The 17667-nt window shown below is 45.3% G+C and overlaps 1 protein-coding gene across 1 annotated transcript in view; it reads left to right on the top strand.

The window, feature by feature from the left end:
- Positions 1–17667, top strand: part of PTPN11 (protein tyrosine phosphatase non-receptor type 11) — a 113645-nt gene that overhangs the window by 74739 nt on the left and 21239 nt on the right. The window contains exons 13-14 of the mRNA XM_082243776.1: positions 4727–4878; positions 14774–14895. Of these exons, the coding sequence (XP_082099902.1) occupies positions 4727–4878; positions 14774–14895 (274 nt within the window). The remainder of the gene's footprint in view (positions 1–4726; positions 4879–14773; positions 14896–17667) is intronic.

Here is a 17667-nt window from a genome sequence, read left to right as displayed (position 1 = left end):
TTAAAGTCCCCAGGAAGGAATGCAAGGTGCGTCTAATTCTGGACCCCAAGGCGCCGAACTGTTTTGTGCGAGTACAGAAGTTTAGAATGGAGTCTGTTCGAATGGTGGCTTCGCCAGAAGATTCCCCTGCTTGCGCTGTCCCAGAAGGTGGCCTTTTTGGGTGCTTTCACCTCTGCGTGCAGGGTGTCGGAATTGGTGGTGTTACCCTGTCGTTCACCTTACTTGGTGGTTCACAGTGATAAGGTGGTTCTTTGCCCCCTGTCCCTTGTTCCTTCCTCTCATTTTCATTTGAATGAAGACATTGTGTTGCCTTCCCTGTAGGCTTGTGATGGTATCAGATTTTCATGCTGCGATTTATTGATTAAAGTTTTGCCACGGTATACGGTATTATCACGGTATTCAATTATTAAATTTAAATGATTAAATGTCTACCTCACTTGAATTTCATTGCTGAATTTAGGGACTTTGGTTCACTTTTGCACATTATTATATAGTCAGTCAGTACAGACTCTGTGAACCAGGCCTAAAATAAGCCATCAAGCAGTGTCTGGCCTACCTGGTGATGACTGGTCCTGGCGCTCGGCTCCGATCCGATGGCCTGGTCATTAAGGGGGCAAATCCTTGTGGTCCAGAAGTGGTTAAACCTGAAGGAGGACCAGTGTTGTTGTTTATAAATGACTTTACTATTGCTTTAGGCCTGGTTCACATGTATGCGGGTTGGCAGTTCACATGTATGCGGGTTGGCGGCCCACATTTGCACAGGCATAGCAGCCCATTGATTTGAACGGGCTACTATGCCCTCATTTTCCGCAGAAAAAAGGTGCATGCAGCATTTTTTTTAAATTCAGTGTCCTTGAAATCCATCCTGCTTTTGCACCATGCGACTAACCTGCAGCTTCTGCTCTGGCAAGCTTTCTGTGTTTTTTTTATATACGTGGGCCCAGCATTTAAAAACACAGTTTGTGTGTGCAGCAACTGCAGGTAAGTCACATGGTGCAAAAGAAGGATGGATTTCATGGCCACTGCATTTTTTTAAATTCTGCATGCACCTTTTTTCAGCCGAAAACGCAGGCATAGCAGCTCAAGCCCATTGAAATCAATGGGCTGCTATGCCTGTGCAAATGTGGGCCCCCAACCCGCATACATGTGATCTAGGCCTAAAGCAATAGTAAAGTAATTTATAGATAAATACACCGGTCCTCCTGCAGGTTTAACCACTTCTGGACCGCAAGGATTTGCCCCCTTAATGACCAGGCCATCGGAGCCGAGCGCCAGGACCAGTCATCACCAGATAGGCCAGACACTGCTTGATGGCTATATGATGATGTAATGTGGGCTGCTATGCCTGTGTGTGTGTGTGTGTGTGTGTGTGTATGTATATATATATATATATATATATATATATATATATGTATGTATATATATATATATATATATATATATATATATATGTATGATATATATATATATATATATATATATATATATATATACTGCTGTGCCCACGTATATGTGTATATCTATCTAGATCTATCTATCTAATACTATCTGCAGAAACTTGCTTGTAGTAGGGAGTGTTTCTGTCTGAGCCCTGGAAGAAGCATGCGGGTGTGTGCTGGGAGCCGTCTGATTGGTTACAGGGAGGAGCTAAGCTCTCTCACTCTAGGATCATATTACCAGAGCTTTTTCTATTGAGTGAGTGAACTGCTGAGTGAGTGAATGAGTCATCCAGCTCACTGAAATGTATCAATTCAAAAGTCGGACTTGAGGAGCAGAGAAACACGGTATTTTAAAAATTCCACAATAACAATACTGTGGGTATGCAATACTGCGATATATCGAATTACCGAAAACCTCTATACTTCCCTGTGTCCCAGGCCAAAACATCCGAAGGAAATAGCTTTCCATGCCTTGGATGTGGTCCGGGCGATTAGGGTGTACCTGGCAGCTACAGAATCTTTCCGGACGTCAGACTCACTATTTGAGTCTGCCTCGGAAAGGTTTGTCCGCTTCCTCTGCGACCATTTCCAGATGGATCGACAGACCGTGATTCAGGCCTATTCCATCAAGGGTCAGGTTCCTCCTTTCCCTGTCAAGGCATTCTCTACTCGGGCGCTTAGTGCCTCCTTGCCTTGAGTCATCAGGTGTCAGTGACGCAGGTTTGCAAGGCGGCCATCTGGTCATCGGTGCACACTTTCACAAAGGTCTATAATGGGGATGAGTAGGCATCTGCGGATGCTTCCTTTGACCACAAGGTTTTGCAGGCTGCTGTTTAGAGGACTTGGTCCTCTTTGAGGGTGTATTGTTTTTTTTCAGGTGAGCTCCAGTTGTTTTGGTTGAGCTCCTGTTTACCTGGTTGGCTATAGTTGGCCTTGGGAATTTCTTTTTCGCTGTTCCCACCCCTGATGTTTAACACTGCTTTGGGATCTCCCAATGGTTAAAGCGGAGTTCCACCCATTTTTAATAGGTTGGAATACATAGATCTATGTAATCCCCTTTAAAACGGCTTTTACCAATGGAAACTTTTTTTTTTTTTTTTGCTAGTAAATACCTTAATTTCTGCTTTATTCCTCCTCTCCTCACTTCCGGGTCCGATCGGCGATGACGTCATTCGGCGATTCGCAGTGTCTGCTCTGATGTATTCTATTCCAGAAATCTCGCAGTAGCTGAGCTGTACTGAGCCGTGCCTGCCCTGCCTCCGCCCCGCCTCCTCTCATTGAGTTGTATTGTATGAATGTATTAAGGCCGTTCTCTGCCCCGCCTCCGCCCCGCCTCCTCTCATTGAGTTGTATTGTATGAATGTATTAAGGCCGTTCTCTGCCCCGCCTCCGCCCCGCCTCCTCTCATTGAGTTGTATTGTATGCAATGTATTAAGGCCGTTCTCTGCCCCGCCTCCGCCCCGCCTCCTCTCATTGAGTTGTATTGTATGAATGTATTAAGGCCGTTCTCTGCCCCGCCTCCGCCCCTCCTCCTCTCATTGAGTTGTATTGTATGCAATGTATTAAGGCCGTTCTCTGCCCCGCCTCCGCCCCGCCTCCTCTCATTGAGTTGTATTGTATGAATGTATTAAGGCCGTTCTCTGCCCCGCCTCCGCCTGCCTTCTCTCATTGAGTTGTATTGTATGCAATGTATTAAGGCCGTTCTCTGCCCCGCCTCCGCCCCGCCTCCTCTCATTGAGTTGTATTGTATGAATGTATTAAGGCCGTTCTCTGCCCCGCCTCCGCCCCGCCTCCTCTCATTGAGTTGTATTGTATGCAATGTATTAAGGCCGTTCTCTGCCCCGCCTCCGCCCCGCCTCCTCTTATTGAGTTGTATTGTATGAATGTATTAAGGCCGTTCTCTGCCCCGCCTCCGCCCCTCCTCCTCTCATTGAGTTGTATTGTATGCAATGTATTAAGGCCGTTCTCTGCCCCGCCTCCGCCCCGCCTCCTCTCATTGAGTTGTATTGTATGCAATGTATTAAGGCCGTTCTCTGCCCCGCCTCCGCCCCGCCTCCTCTCATTGAGTTGTATTGTATGAATGTATTAAGGCCGTTCTCTGCCCCGCCTCCGCCCCTCCTCCTCTCATTGAGTTGTATTGTATGAATGTATTAAGGCCGTTCTCTGCCCCGCCTCCACCCCGCCTCCTCTCAATGAGAGGAGGAGGGGCGGAGGCGGAGGCGGAGGCGGGGCAGAAAACGGCCTTAATACATTCATACAATACAACTCAATGAGAGGAGGCGGGGCGGAGGCGGGGCAGAGAACGGCCTTAATACATTGCATACAATACAACTCAATGAGAGGAGGCGGGGCGGAGGCGGGGCAGAGAACGGCCTTAATACATTCATACAATACAACTCAATGAGAGGAGGCGGGGCGGAGGCGGGGCAGAGAACGGCCTTAATACATTGCATACAATACAACTCAATGAGAGGGGGCGGAGGCGGGGCAGGCACGGCTCAGCTACTGCGAGATTTCTGGAATAGAATACATCCCAGCACACAATGCGAATTCGCCGAATGACGTCATCGCCGATCGGACCCGGAAGTGAGGAGGAATAAAGCAGAAATTAAGGTATTTACTATCAAAAAAAAAAAAAAAAAAGTTTCCAATGGTAAAAGCCATTTTAAAGGGGATTACATAGATCTAAAGTTCCAAAAATGGGTGGAACTCCACTTTAAGCAGATCAGGAGCTATGTCCGTCAATGAACATCAGAGAAATTGATTTTACGGTAAGTGAAAAATCCCATTTTCTCTCCTTGTGAAAAAAATAATCCTATAAAAAATAAAGAAAAATCGAGGTCAGTGTCAGGGCTAAAGTTAGGGTCAGAGGTCAGGGTCAGTATGTTTTAGGAAGGACTAAAAAAAAAAAAAAAATTACTATCAGTGTAAGTTAGTGTCAGTGTGTTTTTAGATAAAACAGGCAAAATGCGCACCATAGTTTCTGGACCCTACTACAGGTACTATGTTCAGGTTTTGTTTTACCCTCCATCATTAAGGGGTTAAGGAACTAAGTGTACTGAGAAAACAATGTAGGCTACTGTTGATGAACACCTTCTGAAAATGAAGGTTGCTCACTTAAAGAGTACCCAAGTATGCCAAGTCTGGTGTATAGTCAGAACACCTAGTCTCCAGTTCTAAGTCAAATGCTGATAAGGAATTGCAGAGTAATATTTGAATAATGCACTCAGATTATAAAATTTGCTATGCTGCCAGATGATTTTACTCATATTTCTATTAAAATATAGGTGTTGACTGTGACATTGACGTACCCAAGACTATTCAGATGGTAAGATCTCAGAGATCAGGAATGGTTCAGACAGAAGCACAGTACAGGTTTATATACATGGCTGTACAGCATTATATAGAAACCTTGCAGCGCAGGATTGAAGAGGAGCAGGTAAGGCTTGCACTGTGTAGCATAATGAAAATAAGTGATTTATGTTTGATCTATACATTTTTGTGTAAGGGGATGCACCTGGGAAATATTTGTTGGGATGGGAATATAGTAGGTGTTCCTTTATCTAGATATTTTGTATTGCAAAAAGTGTTTCACTTGTTATTACTATGTTTAGGATTTTGCACTGATGGCAAGTATACTAGTATTCTGTAACCAGTCAGATGTTTCATTTCATTTTATACCATACACTGGAAAAATTAGCTGCGCTCCTTCTAGGGGCATATTTATAAGGCTACGAATGTGATTTTTACCAAACATTTAAATATGGTCATTTTAAACCCATGCATCCTATTCAATTCTTTCTAATGGGCCAAAACCCATTATACCTATCAAAATGTGAATCTATGTAAGAAAATAGAATCTATATTTCAAATGATGTAAGGGTGTATTTAAAGTTGAAATTAGGCTAATAAATCAGCGTTGCAGCTATAAATTGTTTGTTCCGTAGAATCCATGTAATTTTTCTCGTTCGTTCATTGACGGACACAGCTCCTAATATTCTTAACCATTGGGTTATACTGCCCCCTACAGGAGTAGGACACTAGGCAGAAAAAAAGTCTAGCAATGCCAATGAGCAGGGGGTATACTCCCTCTCTCTGCTATAGGCACTCAGTTTTTTTATTCTGCCTAGTCAGAAGTAAGGACCTAGTTCCTTGCGGAATCTTTGGTCCTGGTAAATTTTTTCTTTTTAGATAGAAGTTTTCTCTCCTTGATTTTTTTTTTTTCTGTGAGATCTACAATCAACTGCCGGACTGGGCAGCCTTCTGTATAATCTAGATCCAGACTGGGCATCGGGCTGGATAATCTCGATCCAGTGGTCACCCCAGTCTGCCAGCGAGCGCGTTCAGACCTCAGCTCCGTGCTAGATCGGCCGGTACATAGCCTCACTGGACCGGAGCTGGCCTGCGAGTTAAATGCCTCGCAAGGTCGCGTACGACCAGATCTCGGCCCGAGTCGCAGCGTTCCTCCTGGCTGACAGCCCCCCAGTTAGATGGAGAGGGGTTCTGTATGGAGCGGTGCCCGCCTGGTTCTTGGTATGGTGAGTAGCTGTTCCCCCTTGAGGGTTTTGGGGTGGACTTGGGACGGTTGGACCCCCCGGGTTCCCTTCCTTCCCATAGGGCACCCCCCTTTTCCAGTGTCCCCCATCCTACCCCCCCTCCACATATGCTGGGGCTGTTTGGGTGGTCTGGTCCACCTCCTGGGGTGGGGGAAGGGCACTAGCCAGCGATGGGGGCCAGGGAGGAACCGCAGCCGGCGACCGGACAATGGACTGTACCAGGTGGGGGCTCCTTCTAGGGCCCCCTGATCTGTCTGGAATTTTCCTTGAGGCCTGGGTTCCTTCCTGGTTCCCTGTAAGCCTCATAGTGCTGCCATTTTGTTATAGCCTGTGTGTTTCTACATATGGCGGCCATGTTTGTGTAGTCCGGCAGCCATTTTACTGTGGTTTGCCATTGAAAATACCTTGACAGTGGAGCCCTGCTGGCGGCGATTTCGACGGTGGGAGCCCCTCCTCATCCTCCTGGATCCTTTCACTTCCTGATCGCTGCACCTGTAGTGGAGATTATCCTGGTGGCTGCAGGTGCCTGTTTCTGCCAGGAGGTGAGTCTGCTGAGCATCTTTTAGTGCTTGAGCCAGGCGACCTGGTGATGCTGCCAGCACGGTGGGGGTTGTCCCTTAGCAATGTTTTACACTTTTTTGTGGGGTCCCTCTGGTAACTCATGGAGTCTTTTTAAAGCTCATCTCCCCACCTGATCTCCTCTTTGAGGCTGCATGGCCTTCCGGGTCCCAACCATCCATCAATCAATGCACTGATGGTGGTCCTGGAGTCCTTTGTATCCCGGGTGGAGGTGGCTTTTGGGCGACAGGCCTGCCTCATCTGTCTCATCAGATCCTGAATCTGATTCGGCTGCCGCTGACGTGGGTCACCCTGCTGGGTCTGCAACCTCGCACTCAGAATCCTCTGATAGCGAGGATGATTTCTCCATGTCTGCAACCACGCACAAAAAGGCGCTGGTGGATGCACTGATTTTATCTGTGCGTGAGACCCTGAAGATGGAGGACACAACTGCGATGGAGGTGCACATTCCCTTTGGCACTCACAAGCTATGCAGAGCTGCAAAGGTGTTTCCTTTCCCTCCTTGTTTTGACAGAATTGTTGCTAAAGAGTGGGAATCGACCGAAGCGTCCCTGTGGGGTCCCTAAGCGCTTTTAGGCGTTACCCCTTTGAGGAGTCCCTTCTTAAGAAGTGGACTGTTCCACCGCTGGTGGACCGTCCGGTTTTCAGATAAAACAAGGCAACCATGGTTCCGGTTGAAGTGTCTCTGGCTTTTAAGGATCCGACTGACAGGAAGACGGAGGCTGTGGCCCGCATTATGTACACTCTGGCTGGTTCGGCAATGTACTCACCATTGCTCTGGTGTTGCAAACTCTGAACTAGTGGGCTAAGCTCTTACGCCGTGACCTGGAGGGAAAACAGCCCCATCCTGCCTTTGCCAAGCTGGCGGAACACCTGGTCCAGGGGCTGCAGTTTATCTGTGATGCCTTATTGGATGTGACTCCCCTAGTTGCTCGGCTCTCTGTTTTGGCAGTGGTCCTTGAGCGTGTATTTTGGCTCAAGTGGTGGTCTGTGGACCAGAAAAGGCCTTGACTGATCTTCCTTTTCAAGGAGATTGCCTGTTTGGAGCTACCCTAGATCACATCATTAAGGGTCTCATAGGGAGTACTTTTCTTCCACAGGCTACTAAGGGCAAGGAACCTCTTCGTAGACGTAGGCCTACCTTCTCGGCTCATAAGAAGTTTTTTTGTCCCTCGAATCCCTTCAGGACCTCCTCTGGAGAATCCAAACAAACCTGGTCTGGCAAGCCAAGAGAGGGCTTCTCCAGACCCGTGGACAAGGCTCCTTCAGGGTAAAGGTGCGCCCTCACCCATAAAGGGGGTGGGTGAACATCTTCACTGGTTTCCGGACCCGTGGACTTTCCTGGTGCAAGATAAGTGGGTCCACAAGTCATTCACACAAAGTCATTCGGTCTGGCTACAAGATCAAGTTTCGCTCTTGTCCCCTGACAAGGTTCTTGGACCTGTCCCCGGACCACTTACAGGGTCTTTTTGGGGCGGTACAAGACCTGTTACTTCAAGGGGTGATTGAACCGGTTCCGACTTTGGAACGTTATCAGGGTTTTTGCTCAAACCTGTTCAGTTTCCAGGAAGAAAAGCAAAGTGCCCCCAATCCTGGACCTCAAGGCGCTAAACTGCTTTGTGCGGGTGCAGAAGGTCAAAATGGAGTTCATTTGCACTGTGGTTGCGTCCCTACGTCAGGGGGATTTGCTTGCCTCTATCGACATCAAGGATGCCTACCTTTCACATTCCAATATGTGCCAGTCACCAGTGTTTTCTCTGCTTTGCTGTGGGAGAGGAGCATTTTCAGTTTGTGGCGTTACCCTTCTGTCTCCCCTCTGCTCTTCACAAAAGTGTTAGCCCCGGGGCTAGCCTTTTTACGCCAATGGGGGATCGTGGTACTGGGCTACTTGGACGATCTCCTTCTGCGAGCGGAGTCTTCTTCTGCTTGGGTGGACAATCTAGAGATCACAATGTGAACTCTGCGGGAGTTCGGCTGGATTCAGATTTTTCAGAAGTCTGCTCTGGTTTCTTCCACGAAGCTGGACTATCTGAGCCCGACTCTGGACTCATGTTTGCTAGAGTGCTCCTTGTTCTGGACAAACTCCAGAAATTGCAGGCTGCAACTCATCTCCTGCTGTCCAGCAGATGGTCATCCCTCCGGACTTGCACGCAGTTGCTTGGCCTGATGGTGTCTACCTTCGAGGCAGTTCAGTTTGCACAGTTCCATACGAGATCACTGCAAAGGGAGATTCTTTTAAAATGGGACAAGACTCCGCAGTCTCTGGACAATCTGATCAGGCTGAGTCTGGAAACGAAGGAGTCCCTGATATGGTGGCTTCATTCACCGTCGCTACGGCTGGGTAAATCCTTCCTCCCCTTATTTTGCACAGTGGTCACCATGGATGCCAGCCTGTCCGGCTGAGGAGGTGTCCTCAAAAGCATTCTGCTCAGGGGATCTGGACGCTAGAACAGTCCAGACTACCGATCAATGTCTCTTGGAACTCCAAGCAATCAGACTGTGTCTGTACCATTGGACGGATCATCTTTAAGGTTGTCCAGTGCGCATTTAATTGGACAATGCCACAGTCGAGGGCTTATGTCAATCACCAAGGGGGCACAAGAAGTGTCCTGGCAGCTCTGGAGGTAGCCGGCATTGTAAGGTGGGCAGAACAGGTCTTTCCAGCCCCCTCTGCCTTACACATTCCCGGTGTGGAAAATTGGCAGGTGGATTACCTAATTTGGAAAGCGTTGGACCAAGGGGCGTGGTCACTTCATCCGGAGGTGTTTCATCAACTGTGTCTCTGGTGGGGCACCCCCGAGGTGGATCTGTTGGTGTTTCGGCTCAATAGAAAGATGCAGAGGTTTGTGGCTCAGTCAAGGGATCCTCTGGCAGACACCACAGATGCGCTGTTGGCCCCCTGGGGTCTATATCATCTAATTTTACGCCTTCCCTCCTCTCAAGCTTCTGCCAAGACTTCTCCACAGGATCGAGGCAGAAGGGCTTCCGGTCATCTTAGTGGCCTCGGACTGGCCTCGCTGATCTGGTGCGGCTTGTAGCCGACGTTCCTTGGAATCTTCCTCTCATGGAGGATCTGCTGTCCCAAGGACCAATGTTCCATCCTGCTTTACAGTCGCTGGCTTTAACGGCTTGGCTGTTGAACGCCAGGTCCTGAAGGATAGGGGTTTATCCGAGTCGGTATTTCCTACCCTCTTAAAAGCTAAGAAATCTACTTCTAGGAAGATCTACTATCGTCCGTAAAAGACGTACATTGCGTGGTGTGAGTCTCTTGGGATTCATCCTTGCTCCATCTCGGTGGCATTTGACCTTCCTTCAATGGGGGGGGTTGAATGGAAATTGGCCTTGAGTACCATCAAGGGCCAGGTATCTGCTTTGGCAGTCTTCTTCCAACAACCTTTGGCCACACACTCCTTTCTTCAGGTTGTCCAAAATGTGGTTCCTCCCAGTGCAGGTTCCGTTGCTGCAGTGGAATTTCAATTTGGTGCTTTTGGTTCTCCAGAAGCTTCCCTTTGAGAACCTTCGGGAGATTACCCTGCTTTTGCTGTCCCAGAAGGTGGCCTTTTAGGTGGCTATCACCTCTGAGTGCAGGGTGTTGGAACTGGGTGTTGGAACTGGCGGCGTTATCCTGTCGTTCACCTTACCTGGTGATTCACAGGAATAATATGGTTCTTCGCCCCTGTCCGTCATTCCTCCCAAAGGTTATCCCTGATTTTCATTTGACTGAAGACATTTGTGTTGCCTTCCCTGTGTCCCAGGCCTAAACAGCCAAAGGAAATTGCCTTGCGTACCTTGGATGTAGTCTGGCTAATTAGGGTGTACCTGGCAGCTACGGAGTCTGTTTGTGCTCACGTTTGGACCTCATAAAGGGTTGTCTGCTTCTTCTGGGACCATTTCCCGATGGATCAGACAGACGGTGATTGAGGCCTTTTTCTTCAGGGGTCAGGTTCCTCCTTTCCCTATCAAGGCACACTCTACTAGGGCGCTTAGTGCCTCCTGGGCTTGCAGTCATCAGGCATCTGTGACTCAGGTTTGTAAGGCGGCCACCTGGTCAATGGTGCACACTTTCACAAGGTTCTATAAAGTGGATGTGTTGGCATCTGCGGATGCTTCTTTTGGCCGCAAGGTTTTGCAGGCTGCTGTTTAAGAGGGCTTTATCCTCTTTGAGGGTGTATTGTTTTTTTCCAGGTGGGCTTCAGTTGTTTTGGTTGAGCTCCTGTAGCCTGGTTGGCTGTTTCGTTTTTTGCTGTTCCCACCCCTCATGTTTTACACTGCTTTGGGACGTCCCAATGGTTAAGAATATAAGGAGCTATGTCCGTCAATGAATGAAAGATAAAATGTGATTTTTGACTTAACTTAAAATCCATTTCTCTCATGTTCATTGATGGACACAGCACCCACCTCTCTGTGGAGTTGTAATTCTCCTGACACTGTAACTAAACTGAGTGGCTATAACAGAGAGAGGGAGTATACCTCCTGGGACTGTCCATGGGCATAGCTAGACTTTTTTTTTTTTTTTGCCTAGTGTCCTACACCTGTAGGGGGCAGTGTAACCCAATGGTTAAGAATATCAGGAGCTGTGTTCGTCAATGAACATCAGAGAAATAGATTTTATGGTAAGTCAAAAATCCCATTTTTTTGGTGTTATGGTGCATAGTGGGAGGGGCTTATTACTCATCCGTCTATGATTTAAAGCAGCAGCTACGTCCGTCGGTGGACTCTGAGAAATTGATTTTACTGTAAGTTATCCCATTTTTTGGTCTTCTGGTGCAGTGATTTGACTGCATTTTAGCGCCGATTCTGTTTTCTGCTTCAAAGATAGCAGTTGTAAATAATTTAAGGTGTTAAAAGTGCCAAGTGGAAAGTTCCAAATTTACTGTAAATCACTCTGTTTCATGATTTGGTTAAAATAATTCATTACAGCTCTCCCTCCTCCAGTATTTGAATGGGGAAAAAAGTCAAATGGTGCTCCTGGAATTCTTTTCCTGAAGTCACATGAGAATAATAAATGTCCCTGCATCAATAACCAGAAGTCATGCCTCTACAATAGTTGTCACTGAGAGGAAAAAATGCCCTTGCATCAGTGGTCAGTTGGAGTAAAATATATTTCCCTGCATTGGTGGGAGTAATAAATACCTTGGTGTCAGTAGTGATTGGGAATAATAAATACCTCTGCATCAGTGGGAGCAATAAATGCCCCGGTGTTAGTGGGAGACATGGTACCACTTTGTTAGTGGACATTCCAGTGTCAGTAGTCAATGGGAAATTTAAATACCCTTGCCTCAGTGGTAGTAATAAATGCCCTGGTGTTAGTGGCAGAAATGGTACCATTTTGTCAGTGGACAGTAAAAAATGGTGCCCCATTATTGGTGTTTAGTAGTGCTTAACTAGGACGCTAAATGTCCCATGCCGTTCCTTGTATCATTGCCATGGCTAGAATTATACAGGCACTATTGGGAAGGAGATCAATGCATCTGTCCACGCTTTGTTACGGTGTCTACTGCCATTCTGCATACAGGGCTTTCTTTTTGCAAAGGCAAACTCTATGGCAACCAGTGGGCTATAGCCATTTTATTAGATGCAGAGCTTTTCATATATTAGTCTGCAGTTAATTTGAATCCACTCTATCCTCAATGGTGGGAGAAAGGAGGTTGGCTCATAAGTTACATACATAGTTACATAGTGAGGTCGATAAAAGACATCAGTCCATCCAGTTCGACCCATAATGTGCGTGTTTGCTGTTAACCGTACATTGTATACCCCTTTATGTTGTGGTCTTTTAAGGTGCCCATCTAATAGTTTTTTTGAAACTATCGATGCTCCCTGCTGATACCTCTGCTTGTGGAAGAGAATTCCACATCCTTACTGCTCTGACAGTAAAGAACCCCTTACGTAGTTTAAGGTTAAACCGCTTATCTTCTAGTTTTAGTGATTGGCCACGTGTCTTATTGTATTCCCTTTCTCAAATAAGTTTGTTTCTTATACTATGGTCACCAGTACAGTATTTGTACTTTGATATCATATCCCCTCTCAAGCGTCACTTCTCCAGAGAGAATAAGTTCAATGCTTGTAGTCTTTCCTCATAGCTAATGTCCTCCATTCCCCTAATTATTTTTGTTGCCCTTCTCTGGACTCTCTCCAGTTCCAGCACATCCTTTCTGAGGACCGGTGCCCAGAACTGGACGGCATATTCCAGATGTGACCGGACCAGAGTCTTGTAAAGTGGGAGAATAATTTTATTTATTTCTGGAGTGAATCCCCTTTTTTATACATGCCAGTATTCTGTTGGCTTTGCTTGCAGCAGCTTGGCATTGCATGCCACTGCCAATCCGGTTGTCGACTAGGACCCCCGGGTCCTTTTCCATCTTGGATTCACCCAAAGGTTTCCCCCTAGCGAGTTACTTGTGTTCATGCTTACATTTTTCAACATTAAACCTCATCTGCCATGTAGTTGCTCACCCCATTATTTTGTTCAGGTCTGCTTGTAAGGTTACCACGTCCTGCATAGAAGTTATTGCCCTGCTTAGTTTAGTTTCCTTCAAAAATATTTACTATGGGTGTTATACAGAATGAAATTCGCTGCATTTTCTTTAAACCAACATACTTTTTAAATGCCTCATTCCTGTAGATATTCACCTGTGTATACCTATGACTTGGCAATGACAATGATGAGTGAAAAAAGATTTTTCTTAGCAATGGCAGCAGTGAGTAGCAATGTGGGAAAGTTTGTGAGTGGTGACATTGAGAACAGATGACTCTGTCATCCTTGTATCCAAGTGTATCAGGCAGAAAGCTCAATCATACCAGTACTGATACAGCACCAACACATCTAGCAGGTTGACTATGTTGTCGTCTGCCCAGTAGTTTCTGTGTATCGGCCCAAAATTCTGTCCTACTATTGCCTCGCTCACTGTTTAATGCTGATCATTGGTTCGTTGCATGGGGGCAGAGAGGTACAGCAGGGTAGATAATAAATCTTTCTTTTCTGCTGATTTTCTACACAATGAGGTTGATATACTAAAACTGGAGAGTATTGATCGACCGATATCTTTTTTTTTTTGACCAATATTTTGGTCATCGGATATCGGTATCGGCCGATATCTGCAGATATTTTCGGACATTAAAATTTTTTTTTTTTTAAATGTCTACAGGTACTGTGGTGGAGGGATCTGGGGGTCTAAAAGACCCCAAACCCCTCCTTTGCACTTAAAATCATTCAAAACGCCAAGTTTGGCTGTTTTGAATGCTATAAGTTTTCTTAATTTGGCGCCGCCAGTACCCAGAAGTGATGGCATGTCATGCCATCACTTCCGGGTACTCAGCGGCGCAGAGTTCAAATGGAGACCCCGGTCAGACGGCGGCGGTGAAGGTAGGATGCCCGGGTGGGGGGGCGTTCCCTCCCGCTCCTTTGTAATGACAGCCGAGCGGCTTCTCGGCCGCATCGGTTGTCATTACAAGACAGCCGACCGTCGGCTATGGACACTGCAGGCATCACCCCGGTACAAGCACTTTCCCAAAATATCGGCAATATCGGTAAATCAAAAGGCTGATTCCGATAAGGCTGATTCCGATATATCGGGCAAAGTGCATATCGGCCCTCGACATATCGGCTTTGCCGATAATCGGTCGATCACTACTGGAGAATACAAAATCTGGTGCAGCTGAGCATGGTAGCTAATCCGCTTCTAACTTCAGCTTGTTCAATTAAGCTTTAAGAAAAGAATCTGGAAGCTGATTGGTTTCTGTGCAGAGCTGCACCAGTTTTTGTAACCCCAATATGCTTCGTTGTCTTGAGCTTTTAGGAGGAGGGTGGAGAGAGGCGCAGTAAACCCATTTAGCCTTCTCCGCTATGATCCTGCCGCTGCAGACAGCCCTAAAATGGTGACACTGGCATTTGCCTTATGAGAGCATTCTGGAGGGCAAAAAAACTCACCAGTCACTGAGCACAGTAGGCTGGAGTAACCAGTCTGAACAGCTGAAAATGGCAGCCATTTTGAAGATAGTTTTGTAATAGAATAGGCTTGCTGGAGTGATGCAAATGGTTTGTCTAAAGGAAAGCTTGCTGCTACACTATTCAATGCTATATCCTATGTGCCTGGAGTTCTGTTTTAAGCTAAAAATATGAACAGTTATATCTGTTTAGACTTTTGAGTGAAAGTATTGTGTTTTTGTTAATCAGTCCATATATTCTTTTGTTTTCAGAAAAGTAAGAGGAAAGGGCATGAATACACAAATATCAAATATTCCCTTTCTGAACAGACAGGAGACCAGAGCCCTCTTCCTCCCTGTACCCCCACACCATTGCCAACACCCACACTTCCAGAGTAAGTAAAATGTTTTTGTACCATTATTCCCATCTGTCTATGCTTTGTTGTGATTCAGACAATTTAAAATGAGACTGAGCTAAACTGCCTAAAATATAGACTCAAGACTCAAGTTTACATTTATATTACATTCACATGGATACTATGGATGTACCAGAGTTCTGCATAATGGCAAAGACCAAATGAAGGAACATTCAGTATTGGCAAGGATTATTCTTTAACCACTTCAATACAGGGTGCTTTTACCCCCCTTCCTGCCCAGGTCAATTTTAGGCTTTGCAGCACTGCACCCATAAGAAATGTTTTATTTTTTTTCACACAAATAGATTTTTTAGTTGTATTTAATCACCACTGAGTTTTTTTAATTTTTTGATAAAACGAAAAAAGGCTGTAAATTAAAAAAAAAAAAAAAAACACATTTTCTTTGTTTCTGGTAAAAAAAAATTGCAAGTAAATACTCATTCTTCATAAATCGTAGCCCAAAATGTATTCTGCTACTTTTCTTTGGTAAAAATATATCAATTCAGTGTATACTTAGTCTGTAGGAAAGAATCCTCAAACTATGGTATATATCTGAAAATTGATCATCACTTATGTACTGACTGATTCTCATTTCTTGAGGTCCTAAAATGCTGGGGTAGTAGAAATACCCCCCAAATAACCTCTTTTTGGAAAGTGGACAGTCCAAGGTATTTAGTAAGAGGCATAGCAAATTTTTTGAATCTGTAATTTTTTGTCATTTTTTTGAAAAATTAAAAAAAAAAAAAAATTCCCAATATTTTTTTTTTACATGCTGTGACCAGTGCAGTACAGTGTTATCATATAACTGGTGTGGCGGTGATCAGGGATACTGACTGGTGACAGTATGAAAAAAATGATAGAAGTTTTTTTTTTTTTTTTTTATTACATTATTTATTTTTTTTACCACACTGTGGCTAGAGCAATTTGATGTTACCATAGTAATACCGTTGTACTACTCTAGGGAAGTTTTTTTTTTTTTTTTTTTTTTTAAGCAAGCACATAGTTTGCTTATATGAGTGAGTTACATTACTATAAGCAAGCATTTTACTGAATAAAACTGAATCATTCAGTCTGTTTTGTTATTAGCTGCGATTGGTCAAAGCTAATCACATGCTACACATGGGCCATGATTAACCCTGTCTGGACCATGTGATCACATGGTCCAATCACAGCTAGCAACACAATTGTACACAATGAATGGCTTGAAAGGAAGCCATTAATTGTGTACAACTGTCAGGTAACCTAGTTTGATTCGTCATGGCAGTCACATGGTACTGGCAGCGAGCCAATACTCTGATCAGTCATTGGCTATCTCCCGTGGATAAGGCCGGTGACAGAACGTGCCGCTGCTTGATTGGCGCTTTCTGACAGGACATCATATGACGGCTAGTCTGGATAGGAAAGCACCCGCTTGGCCCTCATTTGACCATAGGCTGGGTGGGAAGTGGTTAAAAAGAATCTGTTGCCATCAGATTACTGGAGCAGCCAAGTTCTTTTGCAGACAGGTTCCACAGACGTCATCCCCATCCTTCTTTCACTGTTTGAGTCACTAATCAGATTTAGATCAGTTGTTGGGATACTCACTATGCACATGCTTGTTCAAGGTCCCTGGGTCTCATTAAGTAATGGAGCATGGATAAGCATGACAGCCCTTAATTGTAAACCTGGCAAGTCAGCAGTGACTGCTCCAATTTTGAAATGTTATATTTAAAGCCCAAATGCAGGCTGGGACCCTGCTTTGTGATGTCACAAGCTGACAACAGAACCATAGGCATGCCATATGTTGGCACAGCATTATGTAGATCCTAAGCCAAGAGGAGAGGGACACCTTGCCCAGTGCAGTTTCACACAGGAAAAGTAATTTGCTCTGTTTATAGTCCGTTCAGTTTACATCACTGTGATGTAGTTGTGCTCTGAAAAAAAGACATGCAGTACGTTTTTCCAGCGCAGCTGGTGCGATTCAGCATATTGGGTTCCCCAGCGCTGCGGCCAATAGAGGTGACTGAAATGCCATTTTATTTGGAGAAAAAAAAAAAGGTTGAGGTATGATCCATTGTTTCCAGCTCATCAAGACCACAGCCTTCTCACTGTACACCAGCAACTGTATTCTCACAGAGCTGCTGGTGTGAACTGGGCTTTATTCTACAGCACTATCTCACAACAACATATAAGAAAGGTAACAGGAATGCAAAATGTTAATTTCATTATTTGGGTTAACTTAAATCTTATGCCTCGTACACACGCATCGATAGTTGGCCGTGAATTTTCGGCCAACGTCCGATTGGCTGATTTTCGGCTTGTTAGTATGATGCTTCCGACAACCGACTCCGACTTTTCGGCCGAACAAAATCTGGTGTGCATGCTATAAAATTTTTGTTGACCGTCAACAGAACGGCCGATTGTTTGTCAGTCAGTACAGATTTTGGCAGACAAAAATCTGATGAGCAAGACTGGGCATGCTCAGAGAAGAAAAAACACACGGAAAGTAAACCAGCACATGAAATTAATTCTGAAGTTGGTTTTTGTTGGCCGATAAAATTTGTGTGCAGTCTAGAGCACATTTCAACCAACACAACATTACTGGACAAAAGACGGCCGACCGGTCGGCCGATAATCGTTGCGTGTGTACGAGGCTTTAGACTTAAAAGTTATCACAAAAATGGAGATTCGGACAATGCTACAATGAAAATTATTTTCATCTTACCATAAAGATTGTTATAGATCATGTGTAATTTTTCTAATGTGAGTATT

This window comes from Pelophylax lessonae, assembly GCF_965119305.1.
Source record: "Pelophylax lessonae genome assembly, chromosome: 1".
In the NCBI taxonomy this organism is placed as follows: Eukaryota; Metazoa; Chordata; class Amphibia; order Anura; family Ranidae; genus Pelophylax; species Pelophylax lessonae.
Note: the sequence above shows the minus strand (reverse complement) of the source record. Positions and strands in the feature narration are given on the sequence as shown.